A 19,716-nucleotide genomic window follows, 5' to 3' on the forward strand; every position below is an offset into this window, starting at 1 on the left:
TTTGAAAAATTTCCGCGCTCCACGGTATGACACGAGCCGTCGCGCTTTATATATTCTCTGTTTTTTCCTGTTTTTCTTTCGCTTCTTCATGACCGTGAGTTTTTAGAATCCGTGAGAGCTTTTAGACCTTTGCTCGGGCACCTGAGGCTTTGTACACTCAATATAATTTACTCGTCTACCTTTTTGTCTCATTTCAATTTTTATCTCCATTTTTCAGATTTTTTTGTTTTCTCTTCCATATATGGATTGACATACAAGATGTCAATGAAGTTGTAAACACTGGTTTATGTTAATCCAAAAATATATGTATTAAAATCTTTCGTTCCTAGAGTACATGTAAAAGAAATTATTGATATTTCAAATGTTGATGATTAGCGCGTTTTCTAATGGTCTAATGGAGTATTTGTACAATAAACTCCAAAGTGTACAAGAACTACCAACAAAACCTCGATAAAAATCGATGGGGCATAAATTGTAAGCCACAGGAATACTTGGCATCTCTAAAAATATATATTGCCTGTTAGGGCTGATAGTAATTGATATCGGTTAAAAACTAATGTTTTTCAGCTGTCATACAATACGTATACATATACCAAACGACTGAGCTGGTCAAATTGATACAAAAAAGAAGAAAAGTTAGCTTAACTATAGCCTGAGCTATCCAATATTTTGTATCAGTACATATGTTATTTTGACTTTCCTTAAGAACATGTAGTTTCATCGTTACCCAAAACTTGGCCTTAAAATTTTTTGACTTAAATAAAACTATATTGAACAAGTACACTTAAACATTACGGATTACGTTAAAATTCTAATATATAAATCGCATGTGATACATTATCGTTACACAACATAACAGAGTATCGCGTGCGCTATGAATGGTGAAAACATGATCTTTTTTATAGTATTTGTGTTATTGTGAGTTTCCTGTTTGATATTCACGCTCAATAATATATTATCAGCTCAATACAACTTGAAATTTTTTCAAAATCTTTTTTAGCACTGTAAATGGTATAAGGACGCGTTTTAATAGGATTAAACTTAAATGTTAATTTTTCACAGATACTGTAAGCCACCTATTTTATTTAATAAGTGTTAAAAACTAACTTTTCAAACCAAACAAATAACTCTCTCGTCGTAGTCTTGAATTTTCCTCCCTGACTAAACCACTGTTCTATGAGGTCAATGACTTTATATTTAGCCCTATTTCTGTTATCTATACGGTCTGGGTTATAATCACGTATATAGATAGCGTTACATATGGTCATGGACTATTTATTTATTTTTTTTTTTTAATGAATTTATTAAATGATGTAACCTTTAATAACAATATTTTATATTACATCACACTCTATTTGTCATTTATTGTATCGTATACTAGTCTAAACCCTCGAGTAGTAGGTACATTTACCATTTACTTCAAATTGACTAGAATTGGCGGTACACACTGTCATTAGGCTTAGTTGCTTGAAACAAAGTGGAAAAAAGAAAATTTCGAGCAGCCAACGTTCACTTTTCTATTTTCCATGAGTCATCGCGGTGACGGAATAATAATCGAATTTTAAGAACAACCAAATGACTCACAATGTCAAAAACGGAAAGACAAAAGCGCGCTACTTTCTGTAAAAAAGAAGTTATCGCGTAAAGAGCCGGCAGTGTAACTTAAGGAAGGTCTTTATTATCGTAATTGCTCATCGATTGTTGCAGTATTAATTAATAACATTGTTGATTAAAAAAATAGTTATTTTCTTGCCGAAAGAGGATATTATGACGATTTTTTTCTTATGTAATAATATATACAGTCTAAATAATGAAATTAATTTAAGTAAAGTGATGCAAAATACGAGTTCTTATTTTTTTATCCACGAGTTTTCAAACATTCCACTCAAATTTGGGCTTGATTTATTTTTTCGAATGCAAAGATTAAATGTAAACTCTAATTATGTTATGTAGTCTAAATAAAAAAAAGTCAATTAGTTTAATAAATAAAATACAAAAAAACCTGCAAGTACAAAAAAAGTACAGAGAGAGAGAGAGAAAAAAGATAGAAATTACACGCGCACGTGCGGGAAGACACCCGTATCTTATAGTTGGATTTTTCTAATAGGTGTCCTTGGCTGAACAAGGTCCAAGGATATACCTTTTTTAATCAACACATTTTTAAACCGTGAATACGATTAATAAACGTATTTGGCTCAATTTGTTGCTAATTTATTGTCAATGACAATACCTATTGACAATTAAAAAAAATCGACTTATTTAAATAAAACAGTACTTATTAGCAAACTAACACGAAATATATATAGCTTGATTTAGGCGAGATTCATTGATTTTTTCATTTATCACCTTAAATTCTCAATCAATCTTGGGTTTAATTCATTCTTTTGAGTGTCGAGAATATGCATCTACTCTTATTTTTTCGATGAAATCTCTGGCTATTGAATAAATAATTTTATTAAGCTATAAAAGAAAAACAACCTTATCAACAAAGTAGAAAACTTTATCTCCTGACTGTGCTAAAATTTTATTTTCTTCACTGCTGGAAAATTCCATCATCTATAGAGAACTAGATAATCGGATTATAATAGTGTTCACTTCACAGTGCTAGGAAATATTAATTCTTTGTATAAAATTTAGATTTAGCAAAGAAAGGATAAGTAAGTTCAGCGAAATAATTAAAAATGTTTACAAGTTTGAAGCCTAGATGAAGCATGTCAGAAAAGTTATGGTTCATCGAGTTAATGACTGGACGGAACACGAGCATAAGATAAAATTATCAGGGATACAACTCAACCATTAGAAACAATTACCGAGGATACAACATGAATATAAAAGTCATTAGTTTTATCTTAAAGTACGTTTGTGCTAATGACTGCAACGGAGCTCGAGTGTTTAACCATAAGATAAAATCAACGAGGTCGCAACTCGATCATGAAATAAAACCATCAAGATGCAACTCAATCATTTTTTTCTTGGGACGCACTTCACATTTAAGACGAAGGACACCTAAAATCGTCCGAATGTGAACAAAAACAAGAGAGAAAATATCGATGTAGCGAACGGGTAAATTTCACATATGCTTATCGTAGGGCTTAATAGTTTCTTGAAATGACAACTTTCACCTCTAGAATCATCACGTTGTACGCATTTTCGAAACTACGACGATACCGCTTAGCATTTCCTTAATGAAGAAGGACCACTTTCGATAATTAAATCACAATTACGGAGTTACTAATAATACAATGACGTTGCAACATTTTCTCTTTGTACAATTTGCTTATAATATACGGGTGCAAGTCGCATTATTTCATTAGCAATTGAAATTTTGAAAGGTTGACACCACAAACATTTCTGTCATCTATTTCTGTTTTTTTGCGACGAATATTTCTACCCCATCATCATAGTTTTTACCACTGTGACCAGCTCCAGTCCTCAACACAAAGCAACAACAAAAGCCGTCACTTGCAGAATTAGCATCATGGAGAACAGCTTGAATAAAGCAAGCAACGAAGGTGGATCCAATTCTCAGGGTGAAGGTGAGTACCAGCTGGTTAAGGACGAAGTGCTGTACTCCATGACCAACCAGTATAAGGTCCTCGAGTTTCTCGGACAAGGCACTTTTGGACAGGTAAGTGCTGTACTATTTCATTTCATAAAAATATGAGGAAATACCTAAAAAATATTCCATTTTTGTTCCCCATTTCAATAATTTTACTCGTAATGTCGTGAGATATGAATAAAAAATGTTAAACACGGATTTTAGGGAGGGTGACACCCTTTTTTCACAATTTACATGTTTAAAATTGTATCTATACATATCATCCATGTAGATATAATTTTAAACATGTAAATTTTGAAAAAAGGGTGTCACCCTCCCTGAAATTCGTGTTTAAAATTTTTTCTTTACAGCTCACGACAGTACAAGTAAAATGAGCCCCGTTTTTGTCCCCCATTTTAATAAAAAAATTTTTTTTGCCGTACACCTTCAAGATACGGCTTATCTTATTCGCAATGACATGTACTTTTAAGAAAAAATTTAGAACAAGGATTTCAGTGAGGGTGAAAACCTTTTATCACGATTCAAATGTTTCAAACTTCATCCATATATATATATATACACACATAATTTTAACACCTATATTGCGAAAAAAAGGTGTCATCCTCACTGAAAATCGGGTTGAAAATTTTTTTTCATAGCTCCTAACAGTACAAGTAAAATAAGCCTGGTTTCGAGGGTATGCTTAAAAAAAAATTTTTGTTTAAATGGGAGAAAAACATATTTAAGGAAACCCAAAAAGAATTTCCCGTTTTTGTCCCCCATTTGAATAAAAACAGTTTTTTTACGCACACCTTCAAGATACGGCTCATTTTACTGGCAATAATATGTACTATTAAGAATAAATTTTGTTCAATGGTTTCAGTGAGGGTGACAAGCTTTTTTTGCGACTTACATGTTTTAAATTCCATCGATACACATCGTATGTATAGATATAATTTTAACATTTATATCGCAGAAATAGGGCGTCACCCTCACTGAAATCTATCTTCCAAATTTTTCCTATATTACATGACAGTACAAGTAAAATAAGCCTAGTTACGAGGGTATACCACAAAAAAAAATTTTTTAATCCAATAGGAGACAAAACTATGTAAGGAAATCTACAAAAAACACTCCGTTTTTGGCCCTCATATTATAAAAAAAAATTTTTTTTTGTCTCAAAACTTGGAGATACGGCTCATCCTAGTCGCAATGACATGTACTATGAAGAAAAAATCTTGATCAAGGGTGTCAGTAAGGGTTACACCCTTTTTTCACGCTTTATATGTTTCAAATTATATATATATATATATATATATATAATTTTAACATGTAAATCGCAGAAAAATGGTGTTACCCTCACTGAAACCCGTGTTACAAATTTTTTTTCTCATAGTACATGACAGTACAAGTAATATAAGCCTGATTTTGAGGAAATGCTTTAAAAAAATTTTTTCATTAAAATGGGGAACAAATTTATATGAGAAAATCCACAAAAAGGATCCCGTTTTTGTCACCCATTCAGAAAAATTTTTTTTCGAAGACAGACCTTCAAAGTTGGGCTCGTTTTACTTGCAATGCCATATACTATTAGAAAAAATTTTTGAACAAAGGTTTCAGTGAGTGTAAACACCCGTTTACCGCGATGTACATGCTATTGTTATATCTATACGCATTATCTATATATGTATATATAAAGAGCGCGCGGTGGCTCAGTCAGCTAGGTCGAGGATTGGCACGCAGGAGACTTTGAACTTTTTTAATTTCCACAGGTTGTCAAATGCTTGAAAGAAGGCACTAATGAGAAAGTGGCCATAAAAATTCTAAAAAACCATCCGTTGTACATTCAGCAGGGTCAAATCGAGGTGAGTATGCACCATAAACTCTCACATACAAGTATGGTTTGATGTAGACTTGTTGCATTTTTTTTTCAATTCCACAGATCTCCAACCTGTTACGTCTCAATGAAGAAAATGCGGATCAGTTTAACATCGTACGTGCCTACGAATTCTTCCAGCACAAATCGCACACCTGCTTAGTGTTCGAGATTCTGGAACAGAGTCTTTATGACTTTATGAAGCAACACCAATTCTCGCCTTTGCCACTCGAGTGCATTAGGCCAATCCTCCAGCAGGTTCTTACGGCGTTGCTCAAACTCAAAGTGAGTAAAATTTTTTTTTTTTTCGTGCATCTTTTATCGGAATTTTTTTAAGATAAGAAATATTTTGATTTGCGTTTACTGTAATGACATGGAAGGAGACCAGTAAGAGCTGGTTTCTTGATCGTTTGAAAACAAAAATGTAAACACACGTAAACAAGACAATTATAAATTTTACAGCAACTGGGTTTGATCCACACAGACCTGAAGCCGGACAACATCATGCTGGTTGACCCCATCCGACAGCCCTACCGCATCAAAGTGATCGACTTTGGCTCAGCCTGTCACGTATCCAAGGCCGTCTGCAACAGTTACGTCCAGACGCGATACTACCGTGCCCCAGAGATCATACTTGGTCTTCCATTTTCTGAGGCTATTGACATGTGGTCGCTTGGCTGCGTCGTTGCCGAGCTATTCATGGGTTGGCCTCTATACCCTGGTAGCTCGGAGTACGATCAGATTCGTTACATTAGCCAGACCCAGGGTCTGCCAACCGAGGGAATGCTTAACAATGCCAGCAAAACGAGCAATTTCTTCTGTCGGAATATGAATGGAATGTACTTTTCAAATAAAACTGACACGGCCGATCGTAAGTATTTTTCATTATCCGCAGTTTTATTATTCTGCTCGCTTTATATGACAGTAGTTCCTAATTTAACCTCGGATTTTCATATGCTGGCATTGTTTTTGTTCCTTTAGTCACGTATTCGTTTTGGCGTCTCAAAACTTGCAATGAATACGAAGCCGAGACTAGCATTAAGCCGAAAGAAAACAGAAAGTACATCTTTAATTCTCTCGACGACATTGGTCGAGTCAACGTTACTGTGGATCATGAAGGAGGTCAATATTTTTCCAAAAAGGCCGAATGCCAGGAGTTTATTGACCTACTCAAGAGGATGCTCACGATGGACCAGGTAGTAAAATTCAATTGAACTAATAATTTTTCTTTACAAGAGAAAACGCTCTTTTACAGTAGCAAAATTTAATCTACAATTGTCATTTCATTTGCTAGGAGTGGCGTATAACACCAGACGAAGCCTTGAACCACGCCTTCGTTACCCTAACCCACCTCGTCAACTTCCGTACCAGTGACTTGACAAACAGTTTGCCGTACCACCAATCCACTCCCACACCTCAACCAGCACTGTCGTCTGTCATGGCAAACTTCCACGAGTCAACGTCTAGAAGCACCACTGGCAACAACCAAGTGCAGCACTATAGCTCGTCTATCAGCTCGACTGGGGGCCGAAGTGAGGTCAACGACTTTCCGCAACAACTTGTGCAGGATATTCTATGCCCACAACCTGACTATCAAATGGTGACAACTGCTGTGGCTGCGGCCACCCAGCAGTTTGCGGTTCCCGTTTCGATGGTGGAAACCGACCGGCAGAAGATTTTGACGGTAAGTACTTCTACTACTCCTATACTCATTAGTCTTGTACGTTCGATCGTCACACATGGCTCTGCTTTCGTTTTGGTGTAAAAATCTACAGAATGTGGTGCAAACAATGCAAACACCCTATCCCGATGGTAGCAGCCAGATGGCCACAATCGTGCATCCCTGGGAACAGATACTTAGCCAGCACAATGCTATTCAACAGTCATGGCCGTTATCGGTGCAGTCGATACTGGCCTCACAATCCTTGGCTACCTTGACATCGCACCATGACCATCACTCACTGTCTTTGTCCTCATCTTCGTGGTCCTCAAGCGAACACCATCTGCAACAACAGAACGATGATCCGGCCGAGGGGTTGCATGGCAGACAGCAAACGATCACGATTTACAACACGCCCTCACCTGTGGCGTCTGTCATTAATATCAGCAGCGACGACGACAACGACGACGAGTCTCAGAAGAAAGGGTTAATATACCACACGCTATTTGAACTTTTAATCGGTTGGTGTTAGAAAGATCTCGCTTATTTTATCCTTTTGTTGTTTTACAGTATTGAATCGACATCAAGGACGATATACAGAAGTCAGACCCAACATTCTCAGTCAACGACTCAACATGCTCAGCACATAAAGTACGTGCCTGAGCTCCAGCACCATATTAAGTGAGCATTGTTTTCTGTTTTTTTTTCTTTTTTGTTTTTTTATTGGTTTTTTTTCAATAACAATGTACTTTGTATGACTTTTTCAAGCGTAACTTTACATTTTTTTTTTGTTTATTTTTTTTTGTAGGTCTGGCTGCTCTTTTCAATCAAAAAAGAAACGTCCTTCGGTGGAGTGCCATGTGATGAATGTGTCAACGAAACGACAAAAGTTGACTGTTGCTGCTGTCAATGAGGTGCAGCACCAATGCCACGAGCATAAGAAGAAACAGCAACAGCGCAACCCCGTGAAGAAGCGCGTGAAAGAGAATATGCCACCAAGGAACAGTGGCTGGAGTAAAATGCAATACTCACCCCTGTCGACGATTAAGCCTTCTTCATCGTCGTCGTCATTGCAGCCGATACTGACCTCGCAATTCTCGGCAACTTTAACGTCACATCATAATCATCACTCGTTGTCTCCGTTGTCTCTGAGCAAACACCACTCACATCAGCGGAACAATCATTCAATTCAGGAATCGGACGGCAGGCAGCAAACGATGACGATTTATGATACTCGCTCACCTGCGGCCTCTGTAATTATTGTCAGCAGCGACGATGACGATGATGAGTCCCAAAAAAAAAGGTAAGTATCTATATGTACCAGTATAAATACCTCATGAGAGGTGAACACACTATAAAATAAAAAAATCTATATATACCAGATTTTGGTCGAACTTGCTTGGATTTAAGTAGCTATTGTAAAATTAAACTTGGATACTTACTGGAAAAATAGTTTCATATTTAGTCCAAATAAGCTTTAACAACGTTCTACGATTAATGTATTTTGAAAAAGTTATGAATGTAAATGGATTGCAACAAAATTATATTTTTTAACACTACACAACTGTTTGAACACATAATCAGTGCAGAAAGCTCTTGTCTAATTTCGTCTTTTTGTTGTTTTACAGGACTGAATTGATACCAACGGCGGTCCACAAACGTCAGACCCAATATGCTCAGTCAACGACGAACAACATTTCGGTTTTATCCTCGTGGTCCCAGAGCGATCTCCACACAAACGCTATCAATTGCGTGACAGTCGCGGACAGCTACAGAGAGATCGATCTTACAAACAGTCGGATCTACCACGATCCGACGATATTTTACCCACAGTCGTCGATCTCTCCGACTCAGCACCAGCAGAAGCACTTAAAGCGTGTGCCTCAGCCTTCGTACCATATCAAGTGAGTTTTTTTCATTTTTTTTTTTTAATGATAATGTATTAATTGTCTTTTTTTCACACGGCTCTTTTTTAATTTCTTTTAGTTCTGGCTACTCTTTTCAATCACAAAAGAAGCGTCCGTTGGCAGAAATAGAGTTGGAATGCCACGAGATAAATGTCCCGACAAAACGAAAAAAGTTATCAGATGCTGCTGCCTGCGGGGTGCACAGCTACAAGTACTGTAACAAGCTTGAGTGCCATGGCATGGGTACCTGCTATCGCAAACGCAACAGCTTCAAGTGTGTGCATTTGTAAATCTTGAGATTTGCCTGACTAGTCTGGACATGACAATGGAGTTGATAGTTATTTCGAGCTACCAGTCGCTTGTGATTGCTCAATTTTGTTTTATGTAACTGTTGAATTTGTCTTTTATAGTTTTTTAAGTTGTGCATGTTTGAATATTTTAATTTGTATATATTTTTTATAGCTTTTTTAAATAAATTATCTTACTAATATATAAAGAAAAAGCGTTAATTAATTCGAAAAATCGTAGAAACTGCTGAACAAATCAGTTATAAGTTCCAACAGAATATTAATTACAAGTTTTAATGTGTCATATGCTATTAAAATTAGTAATAACTATAGTAAAGAAGTTTTTATGCTGCTTAAAAAAAGTTACTGTTAAACAGCTTACGTTCATAAGTAAAAGTTAATATAGACCGTTATGACATGTATGCATTAACCATAGGTTGGATGGTAGTGCCATACCTCAAGAAATTTTGATAATTTCTTTTTCAGTCTAAGAAAAGGGGTAATAGTATCTATCACCGTGATGCATACTGAAAATCTAACTTAAACGCGTAATAAGAAAATGGAATAAATAATTTAAAAAAATTTTTTTTCACAGCTTTACATAATATTATCCGCTTTTGAAGATATAGATAGGGGAAGAAGGAAAAACTAAGTAATTAGCTATACTATTCAATGCACAGTACGAAAACAGAATAACTCATGGCTAAATTTCAAAGAGAAAGAAACACAAGTGAACTCGGTGCACGTGTGCTGAAAAAGAAATTATGTGCGCACGCGTTTTAGAGTAAGACAGGGAAAAAATCTAATCTTGTCTTCGTGGGCATCAATACATATGTATAACGGTTCATGCATTTGATAACAGGCAGTGAGTGCATGATCGTCTCTTGGCGCAGACGTAAACGCTTTCTTTTTCTCACAGAGAGCAGTCGTAACCATATTTATGCAGTTTCTTCTTTGACGTCACCTTCTTTACTTTTCTGGATATCTGTGCATGTGCGAGTCGGAAAAAAATCACTATTACAATTCAACGTTGAAATTGTTGTTCAATTTATCAATTATACATTAGTTATGCAATGGTAATTTACTACCCAGAGCGAGAAAAACAAGTTGGTCCGTGAGTTTTTTCTAAATCGAAAGTTGAATTGAAACTCTATTAGATCTCGTGTCTTTGTGTAAACCAATAGAACCGGCTTTTTTGTGTTCTAAAGATCGGTAAATTAATTAGAGAGGCCTACAGCTCCAATAAAAAAATGTAATTAGTTAATGGCTCGAGGATGGCGAAGAAACAATTTGCTCTGTGTTTTTTTAATACCTAAGAAAACTTTGTTCTTTCGATCGCTTGCACAATATTTTACAAAGAACGATCTCGTTACGCTCCAGTCTAAAAAAAGATACACATACTTAATAGTCCGCGGGCACGTGCGCTTATTTGCGAGGCACGATTGCAAAACTTTGTGTCAATCTTCGGATTTTTGCAAAAATTTCCGTACACGTGGGATGTAAAAATAGTGAGCCAATCGGAAAAGCTCGATGACATCGATCGATCAAAGCTAGTGAATATTTAACGATGCGGGTAGAAATGCCGATCACAAGGGCATTTACATGTTTCATGAACTCATATCCGTAAGCGAAACGATATCGAGCGGTTTGATAAGCAGTTGCATAAAAATAAATCCAAAAAAAAGAGTGGGGCAGTAGGGAAGGAGGAATGCGTCTAGAAACACATCAGTTAGAGCACAATTTAGTGTATGGGCAGAGGGTTCGATAGAATAAAGAAATAATGAAAATGTGTGAGACTATAAGGAAGTTCTTGAGATATTGATGAAAACAAAAAAAAAAGAAATGTTAACTTCTTGGAACGATTAAGAGAAATATTAGGTACTTCATTGTTGTTGCACTAGCCAGACCATCATCAACGTGAACAAAAACAGCCAATGTGAAATGCTTCGAGTACATTTGAATTACATGTGTATTTCATGTATATACACAACACTTGTTTTACAATAAAGACGAAAGTAAACGAAATTACTTTTTCAATTAATGGTTTAAAATAAAATTGTATTTGTAACATTAAAATGGGATTTAAAAAATCAGACTGTATATATGCCAAAAATAAAACAGAAAGCCACCAATAGTATGCTGATGTACTTTAATGACAATTTTTGTTTAAATTGAATAAAAGCAATTTTATTATTGGACTCGAGCGAGCATACGAGATTTTTACTTTGAGAATTTTTTTTGTATTTCTAACGCTTTAATTTTACAAGTAAATTCATAATTTTTGAAGGGTATGATTAAATTCTTACAACAAAGTTATTTACAGATTGCTGTGTGACAAAAAACGTAAGCTTTATAAATAATTGTTTAAACTGATGAAAAAATCTAAAAATTTAGTCATGATGTGATATTAATCGGTAATTTCGAGATTACTTATTCAAGTTGAACTTTGGAAGTATTATTACGCAAATCACTCTACGTCAATACAGTGATTGCGTGCTGATCACGTGACCAGTATTTGATTGCATACGGAATTTATATTAGGTTTATTGAGATAATTGATACTTGTAGCTTCATCAAAAATGGATTGTTAATTAAAAACTCACCATTTTAATCAGTTGGTTTAGAAAAACATTCAGAATACAAGCTAAAAAAGATTGGAATCCGCTGTTTGAGTAATTAAAATTCCACAAGGACCCCTATTTTTATAGTAATGAATGCAAATTTTGAATAACAAGAGCTTTTTTACAAACCATAATCATACGCTCTTTAGTAATCAATAAATAAGTAATACATAAAAATTTATCTCAAAAAACAATTACGACTTTGAGTTTATAATGTATTTTATACAAAAATATGACTCAAGTATTGCAGATAAAACAAAAGTTATAGAATGAGTCGTACAAATGCCCAAAGACACCTAAAGCTGATTCATATCCCCAAAAACTATGAATTCCACTCAAGAGATGGGTACCCAACGAATTACAGGGAATTCATCTGATGTAGATTTGTAAAGACCTGTGAGTTATAGTACAAGATTGAATTTTTCTGTTTTTAAGACAAATAACGTTATTTCTTCCCGTAAGTTCCTCACACGTTTAATAACTAAAACATTATTATTTCATAACTGATAAATTATCAATATATTATTTGCACGCAAGTGCACTGGTACGGCATACCTGCTTATCTTCTCGCTCGTCGCATTATACATAATACTTGCGCGAGGTCAACTGAGAGTAAAAAGAAGAGTGTGCATGTGTCTCTATTTCTATACGCTTGCAGTATGTATGAGCGACTCTCTCGAACGATGGTTTTATCTATTGTTTTGTCAATCCTATCTATCCACCGAATGTATGTATTGAAGGATCGGTTACGCAAGTGCAATTTTATCGATTGGAAGTGGCGTTCTCAGAGCTGACATTGAGCTCATAACGATTTTCGTTTAATTACGAAATTGTTATTAGAGACTACAAGATTCAATAAAATTGTCACGTCCCTTAATGGATAAATGTATACGTGGGTTAGCAATGCAATAAACTATTTTTTTTTTTTGTAAATTTAAGTAACATTAAGATGATCTTTAATTAACTCTACAAGGAAAATAAAGAAAAAATTCATTTGACAGGTTAATACTGTTTGTTGCTCGATTCGGCGATTTCGGTTTCTTAAAATCATATTTATTGAAGAGAAAAAAAGAGCCATGAAAAATACTGACAAAATTACTCGTCTCAAGACAAAAATCCTCTTCTTAGGTAAATAAAGCACTTCCGTAACTTTATTTACTGAGCCCACGTCTAATTGTGCACACGTACTCTGTATACCAAAAATTTGGCTCAGACCGATCAGCCACCAAGAAAGATTTCAAAAATCTTCACGATATTACGTGCAAGTGATTAACGAGAGTATAGATGCCAGATGGAGACTGTTCAGACGTCTTTATGGATCTAAGAGTAATAGTAACAGAAGAACGAAAAGTACCTCATATCTTGTAAGATTTTTTACAACTTATTGGCAATAGATGTTGGAGATGCAGTTTAGTGATAAATATAATACAGAAAACGTTTTAAATATTTTATAACTTGAAGGAAAACGTGAGATCACTAAACTCATAAATTAACAAACGTTATCATCTCTATCGCCAAGTTTTGTTTATCGTCGAAACACGCGTGTGTTAAACTTATCCTTTTATCGATAAAAGTTTGAACTTTTGTTATCATTCCAGCCAAGTATTTTGTTATTGGAAATACTATCATCGTCAGAATAACAAACACAAATAAAGTCTTTCATTGTTTGCTGTAAAAAGTATATAAGTCATTCGTATATGGGAGGTAAAAATTCGTACGTGATACTCAAAAGTTAATAACTTTGATAAAATCTTGGAACTATTAAACGGAAAAGGTGTTCTGACGATCGTCAGACTTTAAACAAAAAAATCTTCTGGTGCACAGTATATTATATGGCAACGGATCGGTATTTACCGATACGAGAACAAAAAACAAAAAAAAACCAGTCGGACCGAGGTTGTCGAACTAAAATAGTATAAGCGTTCTTGTCTCCGTGAGTTACTCGTACACCATATGGCTGAAGAAAAACGTGTCTCAATCACAGGTATGCATATGTATACGCGGTTGAAAGACCGGCCTCGCTCGATTTAATCAATTCAGCGCAGGGCGTCACATATTTGTATACAGGAGGCAATAAAAGTAACCAAGTCCGTTTGTGCTACTTGATGTAAAAAAAAAATACCACAATCTCTTTCTCTACGGCCATACATATACACTCGTCATCTCATCGAATTTGATAACATGTGAAGACATCGAATCAACATACGGTTCTTGTCTCAAGGTCGAGGAGATTTGAGAGCCGCTTGCGATTGGCCGAAATCCGGAGGCGCGGTCTGGCCCCCTACCGATAACGATGTTCGCGTGTGTGTATCTACAGCGTATAGATTTGTAAGAAGGGGAGAAGATTCACACCGAGACGCAGCTGTATTTATACAACACTCGTTGGGCGGGTGGTATTTAGCTCTGCTTCTTTTTTGCCAACTCGTTTTCCCCCTGCTGTGTTATGTCTTTTTTTTTTTTTTTTTTTTTATACATTTAGTTGAACGTGCCTATGTTGTGTTTCGATCATGAATTTTCAAAACTTTGTCAAAAAACGCCAGAGTCAATGAGATGAAATTCACACGAATTTTTTTTTGTTATCGGTCGTACTGTTGGCGTTGCGTGAATATATTTTGTATTTACTTGCGAATCGCGATAAGCCAACTTTCCTCTCCGGCCGTGAGAACCTTAGTATCGACCGGGTGGTATAAATAATAATAACAATAACAATATTTAATGCTCTTTGCGCGCTTTACGTAAACAGATTTTCTCAACGATCCCAGTGGTTCTCAACCTCGAGAAGTCCTAGCGCTCTCTCGACTCGATGCTCGTATCTGTAAGCTTCATTATTTTTAGGCCAGTGGCTCGTGTTGGTTTCAGCATCAAAGTTTCATCTCTATGAGTCCCGCGTCTCTGTGTCTCGAGCATATAAAACACGAACGAATGGGAGAAGAGCAAGAACTTTTTCAATTTTGTTTTATTTCTCTTGTACAAGTGTATACTCTCTCTCCGGCATCCATTCGCCACGCCTTAGATATTTACGCGTTAGTCTCCTGTTATCGTACGAAAAAAAAAAAAAATACTACGCCTTTCATTGCTCACTCTGATTATTTTTTCCCTGGATTTTTAGCATATTTTTTGACCAGTCCAACGCCGACGAATTTAGACTGATCTTTCAAGACCATACGACCACATGATTTATATAAGGGTGTACACGGTATAAACGATCAAAGAAAATTTAAAAAATTCAATGGGTAGATGTGGATTGTTTATGCCGTTGTGAGTCGCAAAACTAACTGGTTTGAGAACCACTGGACAAGTTTCGAAAGCAATGACGGGCCCCTGTCTCTCGATGTAAACCTGCCTGCCTCTCATATATCTTTAGTCTATACCTATTGCAGCTATTTTTGCTCTTCTAACTTGTATTATTTATGATTAATTTATTATTTTAGACTTTATCCAAGCACAAATTGTTTGTTGATGACCAAGAGTCTATTTTGCAATTTAATCCTCATGTAATTACAGCCAATGGCTGAAAACAAAATTCGAAGCCTCGACGCTTCCTGTATGCATCTTCGGTGGTTGTTTTTTTTTTTTTTTTCTAAAAAGCTCGAGCTTAACCTAGTCTGCAGCCAATTTCGTCAAGGACTCGACATTTGCTACACATCCACGTTGACCCTGGACTATTGCCGGACTATATCCGCAATGTTGGTACCAAAACTCAAAGGCTCGTCGATTCTACGAAAAAACATGACTACATTTTACTCGTAAAAGTTAATCATTGTCTGTGATTTCGTTGTGGAATCAAAATTTCTCTTTCGACATAGAAAGTCTCGTTTCGCCGTTTCTCGAAAATTATGTTCACCTATACTCATCGACATTCAAATTCAAATGAGAATTGATGATTTTGTAAGCTCTGCGAAAGCTACTGCAGACCCTTTTCTCTTTCCTGTATAGGTCTATGCTTTATTTTGGGTATTATTTTTTGCAGACTGGTAAAATAAAAAAAATAAAAAACCAGCCCAAAAGCGTCACTCCGAGGAAATCTTCAAATACAATTGAAAACAAAGACACGCAAACGATTGCAAGGAAGGAAAAAACAAGTTAAATATAGTTTTTGGCAGCATTATGCAGTTGAAACAAAAACAGCCACCAACTTGCTAGAAGATAGGTTATCCATCGCACCAGACTCGTTTTGGTTAATCAAACGTATTTTCCTTGTTTGTACGTGTAGTTAGATACAGACCTTTTTTTGAAAAGAAAAAAAAAAACGTTGCTCGTGCTAATGCGGTGGAAAAACGTGTCGTTGGCAACTCGCTGATCCTCTCACCTGTTTATTTTTCAAAAACTTCTACAAACCCGTTTCGACCACGAAATTCATGTACAATTAAAAATCTTTTTCGGGATCGCACACACCTGGCACAAAAACGGTTCCGCGTACGTCAGTCCTTGTTATAATTATAAAAAAAAAAAAAAACGTTTATAAAAAACGTTAGATAACGAAAAAAACAATTCTTTTTCAACTTAAAATTTTGACCGAAAAAAATTAAAACCACAGCATAAAAAGGGTCTCTATAATTTTCGTCCTCCAAAAGTCACACGAGGTGAACACATACAATTAAAGACGATGTAGTGAATAAGTTTGTAAGGCGCAAGTCGCAGTTATGTACATAGCGGTAAAAATGTAATCGCAACCTGCACTATTGATCCAGAGATGTGGGTGGAAACTTGAATTCGTCCCCCCACGACTGCAGTGTGTGTATATAACAACACACTCTTACAGCGAGTATATATAGGTCTTAAACTAGAACATTTCAAATATATCGGTGGCAAATTAGTAGAGAAACTCTTTGCACACGTGTGTCCGCATGTAGCTATGTGCTCGTGCGAGTAAGGAGGTCAAGACGATCGACAACTGCGAAAAAACAGCTGCGCCGTTCGATGATATTCAGCTCATACGAGAGGCACGTGTCGATGGTATATACACTTTTTGTCGATGGACGCTAAGGGTGATAAATCAAGAAAATGTCCAAGTTTTCGTAGATCTCTAATACCATTGTAAAGGAAGACAAAGAGCAAAAAAAATGTTTGTTTTTTTGTGTAACGATGTTGTCGTAGGGAAACGTGTTTCATTAGATTGGGGGTCGAGGGTTGACATGTATATCCCAGCAAACACCCGCTCTGCGCTTACGACCTATACCCTTGAAAACTGTGCGTGACCTGCGCAGTACGTAACCGTATCTATACCTGCCTCTTTTCTCCTCGACAGCTGAGAGTGACCCGAGAAAGAGACGAACAATGGGCGCATGTGGAGCGTAAACATCTCTCACTCCCGTGACCCGAGTCTCTCGTTTAGTGGTCCAAAATGTTGCGTCATGCGGTTGCAGGAAAATTCGCGACTTTTCCCCAACGCCGGCGCCTCTAGGGAGTAAGTTTTTTACATACCATCTACACAGGTACCAGGAGAACACGAATAATTTTTTTCGTCAAAGCGAAACAACGACATGACGACGACACGATTTCCAACAGACAATGTCGCGAAAAAATCACGCGTTGCATCTCCATCACCGTATCAGGGTATTTAATGTTTTGTGTATTTATAAATATCACCTACTCATTAATTGTTAGCTCATCCAATCATTCCTTACTGATAACCGGGGCTTTTTATTGTATTCCGAGCACCTCGAGAGTAGCACTGAAAAATCGGCTTATCTATAAATACACGCGCGCGCGTCACTACGTACGACCCAAGGCGATGGTTTCCTCGGGCGAAGAAAAGATAATCAACGCGCTTGGAAAAATAAGGAAAAATCTTGCTTTTATCTCTCCACCCCACCCCTATGTCTTCTAGTTGACCTCGAAACCGTTTGGATTTTCAAAAAAAGTCCGACGTTGGCGCAAAAAATTAATTAACGTGCCCCAACGAGCTTTTGCCAAATGAATCTTACATAATTGATCTTCGATACCCCCGTTGTTTTCCACCACTGCACCAAATGACAGTTGTGTTTGTCTCCCAATACGCCCCTAGATGAAGGATTGCATAACCCCGCGATCGTAAATGCGATGAAATGCCGAACGGGTGAAGCGACGCCTGCTCGATTACAATTGACCATTGAGTAATTACATTGTAATTGGGAGACCGGCCCACGAAGACAACCAGCGTATACGTATATAAATATATGAGAAGCAAAAATCAATAGAAACGAACGTGCAGGCACTAAAGCGGAGTTGTAGGAGCACAATGTGTACGACGAAAACAGGAGGAACCCGTGCATATGTGTACCTGTGTACAGTATCAGTAGAGCACACTACGCAATTTACCGAAAAACCCATACTAGTCACCCAACGGGTTATGTGATCGTGTAGCATATTTCTGATGCAGGTATACGAATCTTTGGTTTTGTGTTTTTTCAAGTGCCATGTCAGTAATTATCATTGATACCGTCTTGGGTAATGTTACGTCATTTTACACTATGCATCCCCAAGTGCAGGGTCGAAGAAAGAGTTTTTTTTTTTTTTTTTTTTTTTTTGTTTATAGACAACACAATATTATATTAAAAGGTTAAATGGACGTGGAACTGACCTGCCTGTTGCTGCTGATCCATACTGGGCGCCATGGGTTTCACGGGGTTCTGGATGATACCGGCCTGCAGGGCCAGGTTTTTCGCGAGCAGGCAGTAGCCGAGCAGCGGTTCCGAGAGCAAGCTCAGACAAGCGGCGACCCAAGGCATTGGTCAAGCGTGTACGTGGACGCGGGTACGATATTCACCCCGACGACCTCCAATGTTGGACGAGTCCTTGGGCGCTTGAACAGTGTCCCGCGGTATATAGTCTATAGGCGAGTTCGGGTTCTCTCTCTCGAAGGTAAAATCTTCCTCCCCGTGGGACATCCAGTTCACGGGTGTATGTGTTTCGCAAATTATAAGTCACGGGGGTGACACGGAAATAAAGGAGAACGGCAAAGTAATTGTATATATTTTATGTATATATACACGTCAAAGGAGGATCGATCGCGGGCTAGAGCTCTTCCGAGAAGTGGTCGCTACTCGTGTGCCGTATGATGGAGAGCAGGTCCTCCCTCATTCCAATTTGCTTGATCCTCACTTCCGGAGCCAGTTTGCGGCTTTCGTGCACTTTATCCAGGTACGGACGACTACACTCGCCCCTTTTTACCGGCACCTCTCCCTATCTTTTTTTTTTTTTTCTTTTGTCCCTCTGACCTCGAATTCCGCGTTTTCTCCTTGTGGTTGTGCACAGCTGACAGCGGAGGGTACGTTTTAAAGGACTTTACTACTTGATGTACAGTTTATTGGGTGGAGGTGGGTCGCAAGCACAAGTTCGCGATGTTCACATGTTCACTGATCTGCCCTGTAAAGCCGCGACGGTGTTGTACTCGGCGATTTATCGTTGGGGCTGTCCTCGCGAGTTATCCTCTCGGAGCAGCTGATGAGTTTCTTCTCTCTGTTATTGTTGCCACTCCAGATGACCGCGAGCTTGTATATGTGTATCAATCTCCTGTTCCACGCCTGCGTGTTTTGACTTTGTCCCTGTACCCTCGCGGGAGAACGAAGAGCGGGTGGTGGGTTGTTGGTGACAAGCGACTCTGGTATTTAACGGGTGTGTGGGTGGCGATGCCTATACTCCTGGTGCTGGGACCGTACTGAGCCGGCGCCCAGGCTCGCCGCGGCTTTTATCATCGAACCCAGCGCACGTGACGCGCGCAGCCTGGTGCTCCGTTTCTCTTTTCATGCTGCCCCGCTATACTCTGAAGAGAGAAAGAGTCGGATACGTGTGATGTATTATATGCACGATTCCCCGAAAAGTGTTGCTCGTTCGAGATTTTAATTG

At 37.4% G+C, this 19,716-nt stretch overlaps 2 protein-coding genes across 5 annotated transcripts in view; one reads left to right on the forward strand and one right to left on the reverse strand.

The window, feature by feature from the left end:
- Positions 1 to 19,516, reverse strand: part of LOC106644728 (6-phosphofructo-2-kinase/fructose-2,6-bisphosphatase) — a 27,442-nt gene extending 7,926 nt beyond the window's left edge. For 3 of the 4 annotated variants that reach the window (XM_089596128.1, XM_023390844.2, XM_023390843.2), the window contains exon 1: positions 18,452 to 19,516. In XM_089596128.1, coding sequence (XP_089452254.1) covers positions 18,452 to 18,599 — 148 coding nt within the window. In that variant the 5' untranslated portion in view covers positions 18,600 to 19,516. Of the gene's footprint in view, positions 1 to 16,614; positions 16,617 to 18,451 lie in introns of all 4 variants that reach the window. The other variant, XM_089596129.1, reaches the window with a different exon arrangement.
- Positions 3,479 to 9,271, forward strand: LOC149373700 (uncharacterized). The gene is made up of 11 exons (XM_089596046.1): positions 3,479 to 3,628; positions 5,311 to 5,403; positions 5,481 to 5,699; positions 5,877 to 6,234; positions 6,396 to 6,610; positions 6,709 to 7,098; positions 7,190 to 7,560; positions 7,645 to 7,755; positions 7,883 to 8,377; positions 8,703 to 8,978; positions 9,061 to 9,271. Exons 1-11 carry the CDS (start codon positions 3,479 to 3,481, stop codon positions 9,269 to 9,271), a joined length of 2,889 nt encoding a protein of 962 aa, XP_089452172.1.
- Positions 19,517 to 19,716: the final 200 nt, after the last annotated feature.

The sequence above is a fragment of the Copidosoma floridanum genome, unplaced genomic scaffold, assembly GCF_036245765.1.
Source record: "Copidosoma floridanum isolate Cflo_tuat_1 unplaced genomic scaffold, Cflo_Japanese_pri ptg000029l, whole genome shotgun sequence".
Classification (NCBI taxonomy): Eukaryota; Metazoa; Arthropoda; class Insecta; order Hymenoptera; family Encyrtidae; genus Copidosoma; species Copidosoma floridanum.